Source organism: Corythoichthys intestinalis, chromosome 5, assembly GCF_030265065.1.
Source record: "Corythoichthys intestinalis isolate RoL2023-P3 chromosome 5, ASM3026506v1, whole genome shotgun sequence".
In the NCBI taxonomy this organism is placed as follows: domain Eukaryota; kingdom Metazoa; phylum Chordata; class Actinopteri; order Syngnathiformes; family Syngnathidae; genus Corythoichthys; species Corythoichthys intestinalis.
Window position 1 is genome coordinate 54,556,626 of NC_080399.1, and position 24,313 is coordinate 54,580,938.

The following is a 24,313-nucleotide window of genomic DNA, read 5'->3' on the forward strand; positions in this document are numbered from 1 at the left end:
AACGACAATTGTCGAGATAATAATTTATAAAAATGTTTATGTGGCACAAGCCTACTGTGTGTCTGTATTGACTGTACTATATTTCCACGGGTCTGCATATTTTTTTGGTCATTATTTTATTTTTTTTTGCGTTTTTTTTTGTTTTTGTTTGTTTGATTATTTTTTTTGTAAAAATAAAGCCTGTTGAGTAAAAAACTTACTTCCATATAGTATATAATATATACTATATGGCATTTTTAAAAAATAAAACTGAATTTTTCTGTCCAGACGGAGGAGGCACACTTTAAATATATTAAAGTGATATACTGTAGGCATCTTTGAGTGAACTTTGAGTAAAATTCAAGTATCTCAAGGCCGGGCAATGTGTCCTCTTTTTTGGAAATCAAAATATGGTCATCCTATAGATAGGGAAATGTCACACAGAACCATTTAATCGTCAAAAATATAAGTGACCCATTTACAAAGAGGTAAAAATCCAATCCACTTTACCTTGACCTCTATGCTTGCAGTGGACGAAACTTTTTCAAAATTCCTCATGGTAGGCTCTTTGATTAACTCATGGCTAACAGCTATCAGCGCTAGCATAGCAGCTGTGTTGTATCATTCTGTAGCTATCCGTCCTCTTTAAACCTGCCAAAACACCCATGGCAAACCTTAAACATAACTTTGTTATGGCATCAACCATCGGATGGAGCCTTCGTCAGCAATAAAGTCCTCCGAATGCTGGTTGAAAATGTCTACCCTGCGCTAGCATAGCATCCTTTCATTGTAGCAAACATTGGATATCCATATTTTAAAATAGTTCTTTTGTACCAGTACATAGCACTGGATAGAGCCCAATTCATCAATAAAACCCTCAAAGTTATGAATGAAGTCTGATGAAGCGGCTGGCTAGCTTGGATGCCATCAGTAGCAGCCGAGATGTCTAACAATCCATGATTCGACTTAACTGGTTCTTCTATAGTAGTACCAAAGGTCTTTTCTTGACAACAAGTTGGTATTTACACGGAAAAAGCTTGCTTTCTCACAGTTTTTGGATGCTAACACAAATTTAACCGGCCTGATGATGCACCACGTAGAGTGGACCAACATTGTCTCTGGAGAAAATGTCCATTTTTAGTCTTGGCATGGTTAGTCGGTCGGTGCAGAGTCAATAGAGCAGCTTTGGACGTCCTCGCACCCACATAAACATTTACAAAACACCTACCGTAATTTCTGGACTATAAGCCGCTACCTTTTTCCCTCATTTTGAATCCTGCGGCTTATAGTCCAATGTGGCTTATTTGTTGACTTATTTAGGCTAATAGGGAACACTTTATTTGACTGCGGCATCATGAGACTGCCATAAGACAGTTATAAATATGATAGGACACTATCATGGCTCATGGGCATTAATGAATGCTTATGACAGATTTCATTAAGTATCATCTGGCAAATTATGTCACTGACTCCATTTATGTCCAGTTTGGATCTTTTACATCCATTCAAAAGTGAGATAACTTGCCGGATGATACAAAATGACATCTGTCATAAGCTTTCATTAATGCTCATGGTAGTGTCATGTCATCATTATGATGGTGTTATGTTTTGCGGCAGCACTGTCAAGTAAAGAGTTACCGAATACCATAGCTAATAAATAATGAAACAACTGGCACAGCAACTGAAGAAATAGTTAGCACAGAACATGAATTTTGATTGTTATTTTTGTTTTGTTTTTATTGTTAGATAATCTTATTGTTAGACATCTTGGATGACAACAGTTGGCAGCAGAGGTTGACTTTTCTCCCCCAAGGGAGCAGTGATGACCAAATGAAGCTTCTTGAAGCCATGAAACCAAATGATGGTTCATTTGGTCTTAGACAGTCTTATAATCCCACAGTCAAATAAAGTTTTACCGGTTAATATCTTTTGGTCTAAAAATCCCATAATACAATGAAGACAGCTGCGGTTTATAGTCCAGTGCGTCTCATCTATGAACAAATGCCATTTTCGTGTCAAATTCGGTGGGTGGCGGCTTATAGTCAGGTGCGCCTTATAGTCCAAAAATTACGGTATACACTACATACTACCTGATCAACTACAATCAGGATTTCGTGTTGGTTTTTGCACATCAGTATTTCTCTTTGAATTAGGACTTTGTTCAATTTTAACGTAGAACAGGGAAACCTGTTAGTGACGTATAATTTACGTCAATTTGGATATTTTGCACGGAGATTATCTTTGCGGAGTAGATAAACTTTGCCCAACTATTTTATGTTTTGGATTAATCAGAAACATTTTATCTATGGTATGTTTACTTGTTGTGTCGTGCTGTTGAAAATAAGTGATGAGGTAAGGAACAAGTCACGTAAATTATCTAGTAAACAAAGATAGTGTTTTCACACTCCAAAGTCACTAAATTGCAGTCCGGTTAGACAGGGGTCAGCTGTATGGTCACACAGGTGTGGAATTTTGCCACTGCGCAACAGAAAGGTTGTTTTCATAACCAGGAGTTGTGCATGTATTTTCATCCTTATCATTCTGCTCTTTTTATTTTATGAGTTAATATTTGGATGGGGTTGCACATTGGACACGTTATACATTATATTATATTGTTATAAGCCCATTTTACACTAACTACTAGTTTTCCTTCATGTCCTCTGAAATCAGGCTGTTCATTTAAAAAAAAAAAAAAAAATCCCAGTCACCCTTCAGCTCTTAAATTTGGTGTTTCCTAAACTTTAATTTGTTTTTCCTTGTCATAGACTTGACTGTTTTTTTTTCTTCTCTAGTCTTACATTGTCCTGCAGAGGTTGCTGTTTTGTTCTTTCTTCACTGAGAGTACTTTGACAAGCTGTTTGAGATCTCCAGTGAAATGAAAAGGAAAGGTAGATCTCGGATCCAGTTCAACAAGCAGCATTTTAAATCCTGCATTGTTTCATACAATTGATACTACAGAGAGTGCTCAGTTTTATTCAGTCTAATTTTACGTCTTTGTTTTACACTACTATTTAGACACAAAGGGATATGGAATTACTGTATGTATTTCTTCTTCTTCTTTGGGATTGTAATATCCATTGTTAGCATACAACAGTTTTCCTTTGGGGAAAATATTTTTATTTTCTTATCTGGGAATTTTTGCGTTCAGCCCACCACTGTGCTCTGTTTATTTTGGATTACACTTCCAACAGCAGGTTTTATAGGGTTCATATTGCCCCTGTCTTCCCACCCTTTCTTACTCTCCCTTGAGCTATGAAAATAATGGTTGATGTTTTAATTCAAATGAAGCTTCTTGGGTTGACCATGGATAATTCTTTTTTTTTTTTTTTTTTAAAACAAAATATCTACTACACTGATACTTACATAGTGTGCAACAGTGAATGTTGTAAAATGTTACACGCGCCTTTCAAGATTAAAAAGTTTTATTGTCACATGCTAAAAACGACATAAAGCAATTTGGCAGTGTAATGCTTGCATCTCTCATTCCCATTAACAGTGCAAAGGAACACACAACAATCATGATTACTACTGATATTCTTTTCCATTTTTAACGAAAATAAAAAAATATGAATATACCGGTACATTAAATACTGTACTGTACTATTTTTTGTTTGTTTGAACATTTTTATTTCGAATATTCAACACATAAGTAGCTATAATCAGTAACAAAAATCAAACATAAGAAAAAGACAAAATAGGAGTATTCGAAGAGGAGTGAGAAGAAGTAAAACTTATTTACTCCCACCCCTTGTCCTTAAGTTCGGACGAATCAGTTTCCATTCATATATTTAAATATATACATTCTTATGTAACACATAAACAAACCCACAATATAACTCTACATGTTACTTTTACACAAATGTTGCAAAAAGCCTTGTCCATAAATTAAACCCGGAAAAACATAAATTAATAAATATATAAATGACCCGAATATCCCATATCACAGTTTCTTAAATTGCCCTATATTTGTACATTCTTTTAAGTCCACACTAAATTTCTTCAGTAGTCTCACACCACATACTGATAAGCAAAAACTTTTTCTTGTTGTCCGATATCTGGGTTCTTTGAAGTCCCAATATCCCTGTAAGTTGTAAATTTTTTCATAGTTTGTACAGGGTTCCTGCGGGGTCTTAAAACGTCTTAAAAGCATTGAATTCATGAATGTGCAAATAATACCTTAAAAAGTTTTTAAAAGGTATTGCATTTTCATATATGGGTCCAGGAATTTATGATGTATGTAACTTCTCTGTGTCTCATTTCTCCCCAAAAGTGTCATTTGTAGGGTTGGGCACCGTTTGAAATTGAACAATTCCGGTTCCGATTCATGTTTCAAACGATTCTTGATTCCGATTAAGAAGCAGGGTCAAAAAATTTAAAGTTTAAAAATTTATTCGTTTATATTAATGTCCTAACTTCTGGATGATTTTTTAAATTATATGAATTTAAAATTATCATTTATTGTTATTATTTTATTATGTATTATGAATATTTATTATTGATACAATTAATATGAAATTTATGAATTATACAAACTTCTCATAGGGCTATTTTTAACTTGTATATAAATATCAGTCTTTGAACTTGATGAAGTCTCTTTCCACAGGAGCGCACTTTCACAAAGATGTTTATTTTTCAAAAGCTCACAGAGAAAACATTTACACATATTCTCTTGCCATACATGTACCTTAGCTGGGAGCTACGACAAAGCATTAGCACAAATTCTTCTATTGATTATAATTTGAAGATATTTTAATACTGTAGATTTTAATGGAGGCGTCTACTGCTTTAAGATGGCGGCTGTTTGCCAACACCAGCGAGTCTGTCATTTCGCATCTAGTCCTATATACATTATATCGACCATAGCCCGACGTAATAATACGACTTATTCTCATACTATTTTCCATCCATCCATCCATCCATCCATCCATCCATCCATCCATCCATCCATCCATCCATCCATCCATCCATCCATCCATCCATCCATCCATCCATCCATCCATCCATCCATCCATCCATCCATCCATCCATCCATCCATCCACTGCGTAATCTGGGGTCGGATTGCGGGAACAGCAGAAGACAGATGTATTTTATTGTTTTACTTACCTTTCTGACTGGTTAGAGGACCGTCGCGGGACTCAGCTATGCTACTTGTATTTCATGAAGCTGGATGTTTTTAAACATACTGGTCGTGCAGCCACCTTAGCATGATATAGTTGTGTTGCAAATGTTGCACTGAGCTGACTGGTCTTTTTTTTTTTTTGGGGGAAAGTTGAGCCAAACTTTTGAGCCCTGCCACACCGTGTCCATGGTTGTACCCAAGTTGCAGTGCACAAACATGCGCTTCATGAGGCTTCTTCCGTGTGGTTTTCGGCAGCAATTGTTTTTTTCTGCTCGGCGGTCAGGGCATCGAATAATGGAATCAAAATTTTAAAATTCGAACGGTTCCGGGACCATCGGATTGGTAGAACCGGGTCCCATCGATGCTCGATGTCCAACCCTAGTCATTTGTCATTGTGATTAAATATTGTAGACTAAATAAATAAACGGAGCGGAGGAGCCAATCATTGAGAACGCAACGTCGATAGCAAGCACTGATGGATTATGGGATATTGTGTAGTTCTTTTGACTTGCTAATCCAAGTCAAAACAGCATTGGCTCACTGAAAGATGACAACAAATATGGCCGAATCTTCAATTTGGTGTGCTGTGCGACCAGCTGAAAAAGATCACTATTATTATACAGATTGACGTCACTCCAGCTCCTGCATGCTCCCGTTGACTTTCATTTACGTCGCGATCACGGGAGTAATAAAATTATTAATCCCATCCCACAGGATTCCCGCGTGAATCCCGTGTTGCGACGGGAGTCCCGACAAAATATCATGCTCTACCCTACACAGACGCAGATTTTTTTTTTACACTTAGCCATACATTTCATGTCAGAGAGATAGGAAAATGTAAATTTAACGAAGCATGGTTAAGTGAGTAATCCTTTCTCCTTCGGCTCAAACCAGCGCTGTGGTGGTGTCACGTGAGTAGCTTATTAAATATGCTGCATTCTTACATCCTGTATACATTCCACATTTCCACTTTAGAAAAATAAATAAACACAAATTCACAGATTTTGTTTTTCTTTGTCGATATGGCTGTGAAATAGGTATTAAGTTAAAAAAAAGTGATGTTAATTAGGTCTTAAAAAGTTTTAAATTTAACTTGAGGAAATCTGTAGGAACCCTGTTTGTAAACATCTGCTATTTTGAGGTCATAATTTTTTCCCAGCTTTGAACATTTTTTTTGCTGTTTGGTACTGTACAATGTCAGAAACCTTGAGCAATTTTGACTTAAATAATAATGTGTTTGTATGAATTTGATAGCTAGCTTTGTGAATGATCCAAAATGCCCTTTTCTGCTGTACATTTACTGAATATAGCGAATTAATCATTTGTTGTTTTCCTAACACATGTACAAAACCAAAGAAACATAAGAGGACCTGTTGTTTTATTTAGCATATTAATGGTAGTATAACAGCCCAACTCTATACAGTATATGTATATACAGTGCTGCTCGAAAGTTTGTGAACCCCACAGCGATGGTCAGATTTTTTGTAAAAAAAAACAAAAATAACCTTATTAAATGTTAAGTTATACCCAAATCCACAATACTGACATTCCAAATAATGGACTGAAACAAAAGAAATAGTTATATTGTCATTCTTTATTTAACAAAAGTGGTTGATTTAAGAAAAACTCAGATATCATGTGTGCAAAAGTATGTGAACCCCTTCAGTTAATAGGATATTGCGCCTCCTTTTGCAGAGATTACCTCAACCAAACGGTTTCTGTAGTGACTAATCAGCCTCTCACATCTACTTTGGGGGATTTTTGCCCATTCTTCCTTGCAGAACGCAGTCAGTTGAGAGAGGTTTGATGGGCGTCTGGCATGAACTGCTCGCTTCAGGTCCCGCCACAGCATTTCAATGGGATTTAGGTCAGGACTTTGACTGGGCCAGTCCAGAACACGAATCTTCTTCTTTTTCAGCCATTCCTTGGTTGTATTGCTGGAATGCTTTGGATCATTATCATGTTGCATGATCCACCTTCTGCCAAGCTTTAACTTCAAAACAGATGGCGTCAGGTTATGTTCTAGGATTTGACAATATTCCTCAGAATTCATGATTCCCTGGACTATGTGGAGTTGTCCAGGTCCTGAGGATGAAAAGCAAGCCCAGATCTTGACATTCCCACCTCCATGCTTCACTGTTGGGAGAAGGTTCTTTTGGTGGTATGCAGTGTTGACTTTTCGCCAGACATGGCGGTTTTGGTTGTGACCAAACAGTTCAATTTTGCACCTACATCAGTTGATGAAAACTCTTTTTAATTTAGTCTCGACAACACAACTGTTAAAAAAACAAAAAAAAACTACTGAATTGATTGATTAGGAAATCAGGTTGAAATAATAGAAAATTCCAAAATGTTGAGGGGGTTCACAAACTTTTGAGCAGCACTGTATATATATATATATATATATATATATATATATATACACATATGTATATGTGTGTGTGTATATATGCATATATACAGTATATATATATATTTTACACTTTGTTGAAAATATCACTTTGAAGTCATTTGTATGGCAAAGTCGAATACAGTTGTACCTCGACTTACGATTGCTTCGACACACGATATTTTCGATATCAGACGTAAAATTTGACTCGCCATTTGTCTCTACATCCGACGACATGCTCCAAATACGACGATCTATGACAGCACCGCAGTTTCTTTGTTTTCCCGCAAGACGGACGCACAGCAGATTTTCTTGTGAGAAAAATCAACATGGTTTCCAACAATGTAGGTGCATGTGGTGAAAAAAAGGAAAAAGGTGATGGTTACCGTTACCACTGACATGAAGATAGATATGATAGAAAAATATGAGCGTGGGGTGCGCATCCGTGATATGGCTCGCTCAACAATGCAGGCGTAGACGGTCTGATCACTGCAGTCCTCCTCCCTTCGCCAGTCTTTATAATTTAAGGTGTCAATTATTATTGTAGTAGCATCGCCAAAGAAATAGCCAGCTTCGTCAGGTTTCTAATCATTTGTTTCATCAGCTTGTCCAACACAACACAGTTACTGTCTGCCATAACCAGTAAACAAAGTGAAAGTAAAAAGGCTCACTCTATCAAGTCAGTCACACGATGCGTTCAGGTACACCACGCAAACACATTCGCCACATTAGAACCTGGTTTGTTACATTATTACAGGTATTATTATTACTAATATTATTATTCTGATTTTTATTCATAATTTATTTGTTTTGCTCTTTGTAATTGATATTTGCAACATCAGTATTTATTAAGAATCTAGTGTAGGTTTTCGGGCTGTGGAACGAATTGATAGAATTATAATGTATTTTTATGGGAAAATCCTGCTTGACATACGACCATTTCGACTTACAAACAAGGTCCTGGAACGAATTAACTTTGTATGTGGAGGTACCACTGTATTTTGATTTGCAAAAGAAAAAAAAAAAAAAACCTACAGCTTACAGAAAAAACAACTCAGGTCAGAATTGGATTCAGCTTCTACATGCAAATTGTAGCGGCTCCAGTAAGTGCTCGGTTTTTGCTGAAATTTCTAAAAACTGTTTCATCACAGAGCAGGTCAAAGACACTGGTCGAAAATTGTTGGATTTGCACAAAAAAAATGAAAAAAGCTTTGCACGACAGGAGCGAATACTTACTTGAATAATTGTCAGAAAAATCTGTTGAAAAAAATAAGATCATACTATAAATTCAAATTTTTATTGTTTTGAATTAATTTATTTATTTCTTAATAATAATTGTCTGTGAGAAAAATTACTCCACCCCCAGAACCACATGTTTGTACGTTTAAGTACTTGGCTGATGGAGTTACTAGACCTCTTGCCAATTTAGTTGGGGAGTTTTCAGTTTTCCTGTTTGTAGTTTTTGATTGACTGATGGACAAACAAGCAACCATTTTATGAGGATTTTCGGTCCCTATGAAACAGAAATTTGACTTGTACTTAATTTTATCTGCCTTTTCCGGTTTATGCACCTCCTAGCGAAGCTAGCAGAATGCGATCAAAGCCGTCAGCCTTCTACAATTAGTCTGCTGTCTGCACCCTAGGGGCTCTGTTCACTCCACGAGGATGCACAATCACATCTAAACACAGGAAGTGTCCTGGCAGGATTCTTTTTTTTTTTTTTTCAATGGCTCTTGTTAACAATTCCTTAGAGCAACTCAAGCTTTTCAATCCTAAACTGTACAGTCCTGTACTGGGGAAATAGAAACAATATTGTCGCATACCTCTGTCAAGACTTAACATGGAAAAAATAGTGGAGCGCCTTTTTTTGCTGGTTTGCCCTTTTGTTAGTTAAAGGCTACTTATTGGTTTGCAGAGGATGTTGATTCGATAAGTATTGAGATTACAATTTTGATGATGAATAATTCCTTTCACCACCTCCGCTTTTTAATGAAGAGATTTCAATAGATTTTGGGGGGTTACTATTGACCAGTGTTGGTGTAATTAGTTACAGTTACACATTGCTTCTTACAAAAAAAGTAATTGAGTTTGTAACTCAGTTACCTCATTGTAAGATTACTCAGCAAAGTAACTGGCGGTGCTTTTCATCTTCTACAGGTTATTGAATAAATTACATTTTTCAGCAAAGTAACTGACGGTGCTTTTCATCTTTTACAAGTTATTGAATAAATTTATTTAAGAATAAAGCACTATATACAGTATTTTAGAACTTTTGGTATTTATTTGGACCAAATACAGTATAATACAGTCTGTTAAGAAAACACAAATTAACCAGTGCAAATCTCTGAAACTGTATGTTAGGCCTACTGCACAATAAGAAGAACAATATCCTTAAATATTCTGTAAAGTATATTAAATATAATTCAAGTTTGATAACACTACCTTTGAAATTCCCTGGCCTGTCGTAATTATCGCTGTCTTATTGTGTTTGCTACAGTGTGCAGTGAAGCAGGGCAGGATCCGCCCACCTAGCCAATCATCATTGCATTTGCAACGGCGTCACCATTTCCTCCCCTCCTCCCCTCTACCTTTCTGCCCTCCCCAGGCAGGGAGTTTATGTGTGACAAAATCAGACAACTCACGCTTCATTCAACCAAATTGTAGTAACGCACCCCTTCACATCCTCAGTAACGACGTTCCAAAGATTGGGAGAGTGATTAGATTACTTACTACTGAAAAAAATAATACCATTAAAAACACAGTTATAAACAACACTTTTTTCAATGTTTTATCCGCATTTGAAAGCGCTGATGATGATGTTCATTAAAACAGCAGAAGTAGCCATGACAGTACTGCACTTGAAATTAGTCCAAATGTTTATAGCAGTAGATATCAAGCTGTTTTTATCAGTATACGCACAAATACTGTATATTGGATTTTTTTCTCTTCTTAATCTCTCTCTTTTTAATCACACATGAAGTAGTTCCAGGTTGTGTTTAAATTGTTGACATGGATGTTAAGGGGGAAAAAATTGTTTGAATGCTTTGGTAACACAGGATCTTTTACAGGCAGAATTTATGAATCCAGGTCTCCTCCCTTGTTGATGTCATGAGATGAATAGCTGGCAGTTACTGTTAATGGTTCCAGAGGACATGCACAAAATGGGAAACAAAATTGTATTTTCATCCAGAGACCGACTGCTGAGAGGACAAAGATTTACAGTATGTAAAGTGAAATAGGTGTGCGTGCATGTGTTACAGCGTGAGAGAACTAGAGAGAGAGAACCTGAATTTGGGCCAAGACGGACACAAACAGATGACAAAACAGGCAAACTTTTTGGACCACCCCCTCTTTCTGGGCTTGGCCATTTGGCTGTAACTGCAGCAGCAGGAGAAGGGAGCTGAGAAAAGAAAGCATGTAAAGAGAGACAGCGAAGAAAGAGTATTTATTGATACAATAGTTGAAAATGAACACAAATAGGGGAGGGGGGAGTTACAGAACGTAGATGGAAAGAGGTCCGTTTTTTAAAACAGATAAGTGAAGCAAGTCTCAGTAGAAAGGGGGCAACATACCAGGAAGGAGTTTTCCCTTCAGACGGCAGAGATCGTTCAAAAAAAAAAAACAAAAAACATTACAGCTGTGAAAGTTGCAGTCACACGTTTTTACACTTGATGGTACTTTCTGTAAACCCAAGACTATGTAGGCTTGGTCTAAATACACACAGAGGGAGGGAAGGGGAGAGGGAGGGAGGGAGCGTATGGGAGAGACTTACACACACACATTCGGGCGCACATTCTGACCGGCTGAGATAAAATCCTAGAGGAAATAGACAGGGCAGAAATGGGCTGGGAGCATGGAGACTTCCATTGATGTCTACAAGCACTTCTCCTGGCTCAGAAAGGTATGCCTTCAAGTTTGTCATTTCAATGAGATGTCTGTCACTCCTGCTCTTCGTTTCTCATGCTAATTAGATGTTTTCACAAATCAACAGTCTAGATTGTTTTATGAGGGGGAAAATGTTTCCCTGGCTGTCGATGACTAGTTTTTATAGCTTGGATGCATCCTAGCATGCAACGTATTTCAGTCAACTGGATTTTTTTCATTAGCAGTAACTTCCTTTTGCTTAGTGAAATAGTCAGGGAATTTGCAAGGGATGTATCACAAGGGCTGTGGTATCAGATTAGGGAAATTATCCATCAGCTGACTCCTGTTGAAGCAGCATCTGATACAAAAGATGTCCTTAGTTGCTTGCGAGCAGTGTTGTTTTTGGCAGCCCTTTTAATTTTTTTCTTAGTCTTCTTTCGGATGAAAATACTTGTTAGCCATTTCAAAATGTGTTAGTCTTCATCTAGTCTTAGTCGACCAATAGCCAAAAAGTTTTCGTCTGATAAAAATGAAAAGGTTTTAGTCTTGAAATTGGTCTCAGACAATTTCGAATGAACACTGACAGATGAGTATACAGTGGTTTCAAAAAGTACTGGAAAAAGGACTGATGAAACCAAAGTTCAATTGTTTGGGAGTAACACACAACGTGATGTGTAGAGGAAAAATGGAACAGCTCACCAACATCAACACCTCATCCCCACTGTGAAGCTTGGTGGAGGGAGCGTCATGATTTGGGGGTGTTTTACTACCTCAGAGCCTGGACAATATGCAATCATTAATGGAAGAATTAATTCAAAAGTTCATCAGGATGTTTTGCAGGAAAACCTGAGGCCGTCTGTCAGACAGTTGAAGCTAAAAAGAGGATGGATGCTGCAACAAGACAATGATCCAAAACACAGAAGTAAATCAAACTCGAGAATGGTTTCAGAAGAACAAATTACACGTTCTGGAGTAGCCAAGTCCAGACTTGAACCCCATTGAGATGTTGTGGCATGAGCTAAAGACAGCGATTCATACATTGAGAAGAATGGGCCAAGATTAGTCCTGATCGATGTGCCAGACTGTTCTTCAGCTACAGGAAGCGTCTGGTTGAAGTTATGGCTGCCATATACGTTTTCATACTACTGAACATTACATGTTTCAGACAGTCCAAACAGGGGTTAAAGCGTATGCTACGTAATAAAATATGCCCAAATTTTCCTCCTGTAACATAACAATTGAAAGTTAGCAGTGCAAACTAGCTAAAAATATTAGCCTGAATTCGGTGCTGCATTTACACAAAAAATGTAGAAAACGCATATCAAAATTTTAACGGGCTATTTGCTGAAAGAAATTGTGTGTCTATGATACCTTAAAATCACTTGTTAACTTACCATTGAATAAATATCAAGGTGGCGAACTTTCAGGTGCCCCTTCAGATTACTAGTAATGCTGCCACTAACTTTGTTGTGTTCTTCTTTCGGTCTGATTAAATTTGAGATATGACCATACGTGTATCCTCTCCAGTGTTGTTAATAACGGCGTTACAATATAACGGCGTTATTTTTTTCAGTAGTGGGTAATCTAATTAATTACTTTTCTCATCTTGGCAACGCCGTTACCGTTACTGAGGACGGAAAGGCATGCGTTACTATGCGTTACTATATTGGTCGAAAAGTCTGAGGGAGACGGACTCACCGAGACGACAGAGCAGGAGTATGGAGGAGGCAAGAAAGTTGTGACGCCGAGCAAACGCGATGCTAGGTAGCTCCAATAATACATGTTGTAGCCGATAGCTAGTACAAACTACGCGCGCATGTTATGGTAGATATGGTAGACATGATAGATATCACATGTACTGTACATAGATATAACTAGATGCAAAATGACAGACATGGGGCTAAATGAGATAGTAGACAGCCGCCATCTTAAAGCAGTACTTTTTAGGACGGCTCTGTTGTAGAGAACCTTCCTAGCGAACCTAAGTAACTTTTTATCTAAAATACTTCTAAATCGGCAAAATCTTGACTTGAATCTATCTTTAAATGATGAAACAGTTTTAAAACTTTCATATGTCGAAAGTAGAGAGAAGGGAACTAATGCAATAATGGGAGCAATTTTAACAACTTTTAACAGCTGATTCAGGGTAAAGGGTAAATTAGGGTAAAGAATTGGGCTCGGGCCAATTGTACCAAAAACCTTCACAAAAAACTTCACATAGTGTGGCCAATGTTTTTTTTTTTTTTTTGGAGGAAAAAAAAAAAGTAATTATCACCAATTACTTTGCCAAGTAACTAATTACTCTTACATTCAGGTAATTGAGTTACTAACGCAATTACTTTTTGGGAGAAGTAATTTGTAACTATAATTAATTACTTTTTTTCAGTAAGATTAACAACACTGATCCTCTCACCGTTTCAGACTACCAGGTCTCGTTGAAGCCATTGTTCACTATTAACCGGTGAGGGCAGGACAGCACGTCACATGAGACACATTTCAATACCATGGTCAGTTGAATAAGGTTGAAAGGGCCTCGGCCAAGAAAGTTCGGAGTTTTTTTGTACCGGCATTTTAAATCCATTGAAAGAAATATGCAACAGCGCTCCAACCATGACCCTGTGTCTTAAAGGCATATCACACAAGCGTGAGATTCAACTAACGTGCAGCCTGTCTGGCAACAAGAGAAATGCTTTTTAGTAGGTGCGTTCTGAGTGTGTGAACTGAGTACGCCTTGACCCTCCTCGCTTCACAGGGAAGCTAAATGTGCGTCACGTAATAAGACAATATTCGCATTAAGGGTCAGTGTTACGTTGGTTTTTAAGATGAATGTTCCTTTCGCATGGCAACACCATCAAACATTTTCTTAATTAGAGCATTCCACCCAACCCGTGAACTTGTAATATTGGTCATCTTGTAAAACTCGCAATCCTAGTACTTTCTTTAAAAGACTTAATGTTCAAGTCCTGAACGACACTAATGAAGCCGTGAGTAGTCCTGTATATATGTATGTATAAGCTCCTCTGTGGCAAGGCCCCAGGGATGGATGAGATTTGCCCAGAGTTCCTAAAGGCTCTGCATATTGTGGTTGCTGTCGTGACTAAAACGTTTCTACAACATCGCGTGGACATCGCGGACAGTGGCTCTGGATTGCCAGACCGGGGTGATGGTCCCCCTTTTAAGAAAGGGGGTCGGATTGTGTGTTCCAATTATAGAGGGATCACACTCCTCAGCCTCCCTGGTAAGTTCTATTCAGGGGTGTTGGAGAGGAGGGTCCGTCAGGAAGTCGAATCTCTGATTCAGAAGGAACAGTGTGATTTTCGTCCCGGCCGTGGAACAGTGGACCAGTGCTCCACCCTCGGCAGGGTCCTCGAGGGCGCATGGCAGTTCGCCCAACTACTCTACATTTGTTTTGTAGATTTGGAGAAGGCGTTCGACCGTGCGTCTTGGGGAGTCCTGTTGGAGGGGCTCCAGGAGTACGGGGTACCGAGCCACTTGGTAAGGGCTGGTCGGCATTGCCGGCAGTAAGTCGAATTCTCTCCCAGTGAGGGTTGGACTGCGCCAAGGCTGCCCTTTGTCACCAATTCTGTTCATAATTTTTGTGGACAGAATTTCTGGGCGCAGCCGAAGCGTTGATGGGGTCGGGTTTGGTGGCCTCAGCATTGCATCGCTGCTTTTTGCAGAAGATATGGTGCTGTTGGCTTCATCAAGCTGTGACATTTAACTCTCACTGGAGCGGTTCGCAGCAGAGTGTGAGGTGGATGAGATGAAGATCAGCACCTCCAAATCTGAGACCGTTGTCCTCAGTTGGAAAATGGTGCCATGCCCTCTCCAGTAAAGTGACCAGTTTACTTTGTGTAACAAAGGCAAACGAGCTTGTTTTTAAATGCGCAATAAATTATGTGTCCGCATTAATTCGCTCTTTCCCTATGTAAGCAAACTAGCTCTTTGCTGGAGGTGTGACTCACACACAGAGACAGTGGTGAAAATAATGTTGTACTATACTGTATATACAGTGGGGAGAACAAGTATTTGATACACTGCAAATGGGTTTTCCCATTGACTGTGTATCAAATACTTGTTCTCCCCACTGTATGCATTGATCTGGTCCAAGTGACAACAGGTTTAGTATTACTGACAAAGATACAATAAAGACAGTTTATTATTTAAGATAGACAGCTCATCATATCCTAGTCATTAATCTTCTGAGCTGTTTATCCTCACAAGGGTCGCGAGTGTGCTGGAGCTTATCCCAGCCAACTATGGGCAGTAGACAGGGTGCGCCCTGAATCTGTTGCCAGCACATCACAGGACACAAGGAGACGAACAACCATTCACGCACTCTCAGATAGGGACAATTTGGAGTGATCAATCAGCCTACTATGGATGTTTTTAGGGTGCGGGAGGAAACCGGAGTACCAGGAGAAAACACACTCAGGCATGGGGAGAACATGTAAACTCCACATAGGAAGCCCGAAGCCCAGGGATTGAACTCCAATTCAGAGCATAAAGGTCGAAATGTGCTTTGTTTTTCAAGTCCAGTTTCAAACAGAAAGTAAACTAACAACATGAAAGTCACATTTAAAATGATGCTTGGGGAAATATTATCTGCTTCCCAACAACTTTTGAGGTTAACTTAAGCAAGGCAGGGAACCTTAGTGGTCATTATATGTTTTATTTTGTTAGGTGGCCTTTATATAAATAAATTGAAATATACAGTACACGTACGTATACTAGTATATTGTAGGAACAGTATTTTTATTGGTCATGTAGACTTGACTCAACTAATTGTAATTTTTTATAGCACCAGACGCAACAAATTGCTGCACATGAATACAACTCCAACAAGTTAATGCAATATAACATAATTTACAAAGTAAACAAAGTAAAACGGTGTGAATGAATGAATGAATAAATACTTTATTTTGGACATGACAAAATAAAAATTAAAAAAAATAAATACAGTTTAAAAAATCAGACAAAACCATGATACACTTGAGATAACGGTAACAAAAGTTAGGACAATAATAATATTAAGTATAGTAGTATAATGAATGAAAAAACAAACACAACAATAGATAATATTAATGATTATAGGACAAGCAAGGACATAATCTCATTTAAACAGCATTTTCGACCAACGGAAGACACCTGAATGTAAACCCATGTAGACATATTTTTTTGCATGTATATGGAACAGCTTTTTTGAAAAACAGAAAAGTAACCACATTTGAGCATTTCAATCCCATTCTATTGTTTATATAGATTTTTTTTTTTTTTTTTTAAATGATATGAGAATCATATTTTAGATTTGCATGGTCAATTTTATTTGTTCCCTGAGAATGGCTTATCATTATGAAGCTATACATTTTTTTTTTTTTTTTTTTTTAATTATGTTGCTATAGTAGAAGTGAAAGCATTTGTTACACATCTCAAAAAGTGACAGAAAAGTCAGCAGTGAAAAACAAAATAACATTAATTCAAAGCCTTGGCTAGTTTGCTAAATTGCTAAAATATTTGCTCTCGTTATTTGGTTCAAAATGAAAACTTAATTCCGAGTTTAAAAAAAGTTAACTCAGGATTCGCTTTGGTAACTGATGACAGAATGGGCTAAATAAGACCAGAAAAGAATTTCTTGATCCCACTTTACTTATGTGATCTCATGGATTTATGTAAGCTGACCTGCCAGATTTGTTTTATTTCCCCACAAATTATCTCTGATCGAAATGACAAGAATCATTTCTCGGGTGTTTAATAGCCTACAACAACAATGCCTGTTTGCCTGTGTTGAGATGCTATTTCTGAATCAATGGGGCACATGTGATGTTTAGTAACTCAGCACCTTGTGATTTGTGAAGGACACATTTAAGCAATATAATTTTAGTCATCTTTTCACAGCATGTCCTTAGAAGCTTCTTTGTTTTTATACACATTAGTGCTTTTAGCATTCAAAGACAAAGAAATCTCGCGCCTTTGAATGCAGATGAATCCAAATTTCCCTGCAGTTAGCACACTTTCTACCACTTCTAAAACACACACACACAAAAAAAAGACACACCACACCAAATTCCAATCTCTGTATTTAATTACCAACCCAGCAGAAGATTTTACACTTTGCCACAGAAATCAAGAGTAGCTACTGCTGCCCCTTCTTTTATCATATTTATATTAGGCAGTGTTGTTAATAACGGCGTTAGAATATAATAGCGTTACTAACGGCGTTATTTTTCTCAGTAGTGAGCAATCTAATTAATTACTTTTCTCATCTTGGCAACGCCGTTACGGTTACTGAGGTGGGAAAGGCGTCCGTTACTAGCGCTACTATGTGCGAGAAAAGTCAGAGAGACTGACTCACAGAGACGAGAGAGCAGAGCAGGAGTGGGGATGCCGTTGCAAATGCGATGCTAGGTGGCTCCAATAATACCTGATTGTAGCCGATAGCCTACAAACTACTCCCACACGATGCTACGTTAGATATCACATACTATAGAACTTGATGCAAATGACAGACATAATGGCATTAGCAAGATATATATATATACTTAACTAGATGCGTTAGTAAACAGCCGCCATCTTAAAGCAGTAGACCTCTCAGGAAGGCTCTGTTGTAGAGAACCTTCCTAGCGAAGCTAAGTAACTTTTTATCTAAAATGCTCCTAAATCGGCAAAATCTTGAATTAAATCTATCTTTAAATGATGAAACAGTTTTAAAGCTTATACATGTCGGGCTCCAACCACTTCTTTGTTATTCTAATCAACTCGTGCATCTGGGAACGGGGGTTGAGCCCATTTTGAAACGTCCGGCTATGAAACCGCTGGGCCATGCCAAACCTTGTCAGGCCATGGCGGCTCACTATTTCGGCCTTTAACTAGTCATAAACTTGCGCACTTTCTGGCTCTAAATCTTGATAGGCTTTCAGTGCCTCCCCCGAGAGAATAGGGGCTAATAGGCTAACCCACTGTGGTTTCGGCCACCGCTCTTGGACAGCAGTGGATTCAAAAGCATGGAGGTAGGCCTCCACATTATCCGACACTGACATTTTGGGAATGAATTCACTTGCCTTGGGTTTAGCTCGGGCCAATTGGTGTAGCTCTTGCTGTTTAAGCTGGTTGGCCCTCATTTGCTGTTGAAGCAAGGCCACCTGGGTTTCTTGTTGTGCCCTCTGGGCCTCCAAGAGCATCTGCATTAACCGCTCCATTCCGAGGGGCTGTTGGCTGGTGTGAAGCTGGGAGAAAAGCTGGGATAACTCGTCTATGGCGTCCGTCTCTGTAGTCTGGTCCTAGGCAAGCATGCCCTCATTCTCCACCATCTGTGACAGCACACGAGGCACGCCTGGCCAGGAAGGGGCTTTAGACGCCAAGGTGTTCAACCAAACAGTTCTTTAATCAGAAAAACAGTGGGTTTCCCCAAAAGAAAAAGGCCGAAATATGGCACAAACAGTAACAAAGCAAACAATCAACTAAAATGTCTCACAAATGGCAACTTAGGTCTGTTCTCATCAAAATACTAAAATGTCTTAAAATGGCAACTTAAGTCTGTTCTCAAAATACTTTCTTCCAAGTCTCTCTTTCAATCTCCTTCCGCCTCCCCCTTCGCTTCATCTGGTAGTCTTTTATATTGTCCTCCAGGCCAGCTGCAATTAGGTGGCTTAAGCAGCCACACCTGGCTGCGTTGTGCGGCATGCTGGGAAGTGTAGTCTTTGGGCAGGAGGCCATTTTGACTTGATTCTTCACTCTGGAAAAGGAATGTAACAGCCCTCCACTACCTGTCCCCGCCTGATGTCACACTTGTTAAACACTAGCGGTAGTGTGCTATGGCAACTCATTGTGTGTGTGATAGTGAGCGGCTGTTCTCAGCAGCGTGAGCAGATTTGAGTGGACCCACTCAATGAAGCATTAACTAAAGACAAGCATTTTTCTGCGTTATTCTTGTTTTAAATGATTCACATTATGATGGCGGCACGGTGGGACAGTAACATGTTTAAAACTTTTTTTTTCAACAACACTTTATTTCAGTATAGGATCGGGACTCTGTCTCGGCAGATTTTCGAAATCTGGTGACTCTGACTGAGTGCAAAAATATGTAATCGGGCGATCCCTAATTTGACGTTCCACGCTCATATATCCTAAATGTCGCTAAACTGCAGTAATAGGCATACAAATAATCGTTTCTTTTATGTATTTGATCAATGGTGTAAGATATATTTGTTGATCGATGAAGTCTTAATGTAGTTGAGGCAAAATGTCTGTATTGGCTACAGAGGCACTGTTGCTTCAGTTGCTCTATTTCATGGTTCTGAAAAATAGCTATGGGGGATGGAATTACGTCTTTGCAGGCTTATATCATGGCACTGGTTCCCTACAGTATTCTAATTAATACGAATACGTATGCCTGTGCGATAAATCAATTTAATGAATCCAATTTTTTTCTTGTTGACGGGGTAGAAAATACAGGAAGTCCTCGAGTTGAGAATGATTTACGTTCCTACGCTGATGACATTCCGGAATTTCCGCATATGTCTGAATTCACCGTCAAAGTGAAAATTTATTTCAAAATACATTGTATAAAAAACTAACATACTGTAATGAATTGGGTTGCATGTATTCTTCAGGTTCCAATGTAGTGTTTTTAATGTATCCCTCAACGCATTGCATGACTGACTGGAGATAAAGAAAGGGAGGGCGAAGACTGTTCTGCGTTCGTTTTTGTTGGCATCAGCTACAGCTTACAGTAGTTGCGTTCAATACGTTCGGTTGCAAATCATTGAAAATTAACGAAGTTGGCATTGACCTTGTAGACGTTACAATATTTTTCGACAATATTACAATATTATTAATGCGGAGAGGTGAATGAGGCTGTGAGAAATATTGCATGTGAATCTGTATGTTCACAGTGTTTTGCCGATGTTAAATACAGTATCTTTACCTATGTTTGTCGGTCTCTCTCTTTCTCCAATCTTTTTATGATGTTAAGCATCGTTTCCATGGTAATTTTCTTCTGGCTGGACTAGCATTGCTAGAAGACCCATTTTTCCTCTGTGGGGCCATAATGTGAAAAAAGGAGGGCAAAAGGCAAAGATGTTCCCGGCGCACAAACACAGACAAGCACTATGCACTTTCTAAGCAGAAACACTGGAACTGGGGACTAAATGGCGGACGAGGCACAGGCGTCGTAGAGTCGAAACGTCGTAGGTCGAGGATATTGTTACCCAAACGCTGCCTTTAATTAATTAATTTCCCCCTCACTTGTTTCACGGTATGTTTTATGCTGTCAGCGTGCGTTGTTTAAAGTGCATTCTTTTCGCTCCTTTGTTCTGTCAAGCATAACAACATGGTCAGAGGTAGAGAGAGCAAAACTTTTATTGCGAAAAAGGAATTTTATTGTCAGTGATTTGGAACTGGTTCAACTAGGTGGTGACAGATCAAGTCAATTGATTGCATGCTGTAAGGTCCTTTGCAAAAAAAAAGGCAGCAGCACAACTAACTTTCCATCATCTACAAGTTAAACAGGCATTTGGCCGAGTTGGAAAAATTCCCATTTCTATGAGCGGAACATCAGCGCAACGATATATAGTGGGAAAGGCTGTGTTTGTTCACTTGATGAAAACAGTGGACCCCAGGTACGTGCTACCTAGCCGCAAGAATTTCGCTTGAGGTTGCCTACATTGTAAACACTACTCGTGATAAGATCAGCAGAGAGCTGGAAGGATTTTCATTTTATTTTTACTTCAGTAATCCTAGCACTGAACTAGATTTATTTACATCCAATATGCTAAATAACATTTATGGTTGTAGAAGTGTTTCATTCAAACCAGATGTTTTGCTCCTTAGTTGCAGATTTTCAAACAAATTTAGCAAGCATTTAAAGTTTGTACTTTTGTTATGCAAGTGTTTGACTTCATTTAATATTTATTTTAATGTGACATAGTAAATCGTATTCCTTTTTTTTTTTTGGCAGTGTTTAATACAAAACACAAGTCTTGCACTTTAATTTCAGCTTTACAAGCAAAGTTGAGCAAAAGTTTGAAATATGCATTTTATCAGTCTTATGGATGGAGTTCATTCACTATTTATTTGCATACTATATGCTGAGCTACAATAATCTTTCCATTACTGTTTTATTAAAGACATACAGAAATAATGGTTAGGTTTGTTAAGTACCGTTATTCCAAATAAAACAATAAAAAGTTTTCAGTTATCCCTGTCTTTTGTACTTGTTTCCTTTTAAAAGTAGAAAAATGTGTGTGTGTGAAAAAAATCACTGGCACTGGCATTGAAATAGGAGTATATAGCGTTTATTGACTTTTTAATAATGTGTTATAACAGCCCCCCAACCCCCAATTTAGTCTAATACTTAATGCCAAGCTAGAAGTATATTTATTTTTTTCCAATGTGAATTTGAATGCGCCATATTTTAAAGCTAATGAGAGGCGCCACTTTGATTTGCAGATTGATTGATAGATTTTGTTAACAGACTCAAGGTCCAAATAACAACAAAACAGCACAAGCAAAAGATTGAAAATTAAAAAAATAAAATAAAATATTCATAATAAAATAAAATGAATTAGTAATAATAAAAATTTGACCTACAGTAAACGACCTTAGGTCTCCTATCGGCACACTTGTAAAAGGCACCTATACCATTGCTTCCAAAACAGTGATGAGCAGCGTGTAAAACTGTGCAAAATGTTAGTCAGACCCAACACAATGACATTTTTACAACAATTCAGACTCCTAAAATTAATCATCAGTATCCTTAAAACCGAATGGAAAGTATTCACCTGAGCAGCTACAAACATTTCTGAAGCACTGCTCTATCTAGGCCTTTTTAACACGATTCTCAGAGAGACATTATATGCCACTTGTAGTTACTGAAAGCTTGCTTTATTATAATTTGACCACAGTTGTGCAGTGTAGATAGTTGTACAATAGGCCTTAAACAAGGCCACCACAACCTCATCAGAGCACTGATCAAATTTACGAGACAGAACATTAGCTTGGACATACTGTATAGAGAATGACACTGTCAAAATATGTCCTGATTGTCAGTCAGCATGTCTGTGATCATATGACTGAGATATTTAACCTGATTACAGGACTTTAAAACTTGACTTGACAATTTAAAGTCAGGAAAGACCAACCGTTAGTCCTCATTTGTTCTCACGATGATAACGACACTCTTAGCTCCATTATGTTTTATATTGTATAACTCCCCATACTTGACATGTGTTGATTACCAGTTTGAAGCTATACCGTGGTATGAATACGTCAAGATTTCAAAATCGCAGAAATTTTCCGTCAACTCTCGCCCACTGGCTGCTGCTCAGTGTCAGTGAATCAGCCGTGCTACACTACGGCTGGAGGAGGTGATACTCTTGAACCTTTTACCCCATCGAAAAAAATGAAATCGCTGGTATGGGAATACTTCGTCCACAGAAAAGTTACAGATGGCTGCAGCTTGGAGAAAGAGGGCCAACTGACATGTAAAACATGTTTGTGGAGGCTGGCTGCCAGAGAGTGAATACCTACATTTCGCATTTATACAAAATTAAAGGTTAGTAAATACTAGAGGTGGGAATCTTTGGGCACGTAACGATTCGATTACAATTCAGAGGCGACGATTTGATTATAAATTGATTATTGATGAACTAAAAATGACTATTTCAGTATCAAATAAACTTTAATGTTTTGGATCAAACGTTAAAATGTATAAAATTGCTCCCGTTATTCCATAATTTCCCCTATGTCTATTTCCAACATGTCAAAGTTTTAAAACGGTTTCATCATTTAAAGATAGATTCAAATCAAGGTTTTGCCGATTTAGGAGTAATTTAGATAATAAGTTAATTACGTTTGCTACAACAGCGCCTTCTAGAGAAGTCTACTGCTTTAAGATGACTGCTATGTACTAACGCCGGCAAGTCTGTCATTTGATTTCGCATCTACCGGTAGTTCCCTATACATGTTCTTACACCGCCGTCATCTGTCATTTCGCATCTAGTTCTACTTATATGTGATATCTACCGTAGCCGTATGTGGCTGTATGCTTGTAGCAACAAGCAACTGGGCGTTGTTTGTAGCAGCTGTCGGCCGCAGTCAGGTATTATTGTTTTTTATCTGGTAGCATGAGTTGACATGATATTTACTCTCGGTCCAGTCCTCATTGCGTCCCCACGACCGCCGAAGACTTTTAGTTCCGCTTTAGCTGGTATAATTCAATAATCGGAATTTGGCTGTTTGTGAATTGTTCCCGAATCTTCCACTGCCCAATCGCGAATAATCTAAGACTCGTAAATGTCGCACGCCTCTAGTAAACACTGTCATGAACGTTTCCCACCAGCTACGAGAGTTAACTCTAGCGTGTTTAGTGTGTCTAGCGGTGGTAAAACATGAGGTGTTTTTGTCTCACTGGCAACTGTGTTGAGAAAGAGAATGTGTGTATAATGTAAACATGATACGAGTCATACATACATGCTTTTTGTGGAAAATAATTAATTTTTGCTCTGATGGTAATGATGTTGAGCTGTGGCTGTGGGTTCAGGCTCACCTAAAGGACTACATTTATTTTAATGTTATTTAAAATATTTTGTAATTTTTTTGTTCATTTCAACTTAACATTATACGTATGTTCCAATTTTGAAAAATAAAAATCCTGTTCAATGGAAAAGTTTTTTTTAATCCCAGATATCTCAAAGTAACTCATTTTAGAGCTGTAACTGCAGTTACCATGAAACCGTGATATTTTGGCTAAAGGTTATCATACCGTCAGAATATCATACCGGCACATGCCTACCCCATACATGGAACACACAGTGAGCAGCTGCTGCAGACCAGCTGAACTTGGGCTAAGAAGCACACAATCGTCTGCATACTAGTACATTAGATGGTTCACCACCACCAACCATGCCGCCAATTTTAAACCTACTTAACTGTTTTGACAGATCATTCATATGAAAAGTGAATA

The 24,313-nt window shown here is 38.2% G+C and overlaps 1 protein-coding gene across 14 annotated transcripts in view; it reads left to right on the plus strand.

Annotated features, from left to right (window-relative positions):
• Window positions 1–24,313, plus strand: part of ppfibp2b (PPFIA binding protein 2b) — a 119,299-nt gene that overhangs the window by 23,486 nt on the left and 71,500 nt on the right. The window contains exon 1 of one of the 14 annotated variants that reach the window (XM_057836108.1): window positions 11,248–11,389. The exons of the other annotated variants lie outside the window; for them this stretch is intronic. Within the exon in view, the coding sequence (XP_057692091.1) occupies window positions 11,342–11,389 (48 nt within the window). The 5' untranslated portion in view covers window positions 11,248–11,341. Of the gene's footprint in view, window positions 1–11,247; window positions 11,390–24,313 lie in introns of those variants that run through there. 14 annotated transcript variants of the gene reach the window in all.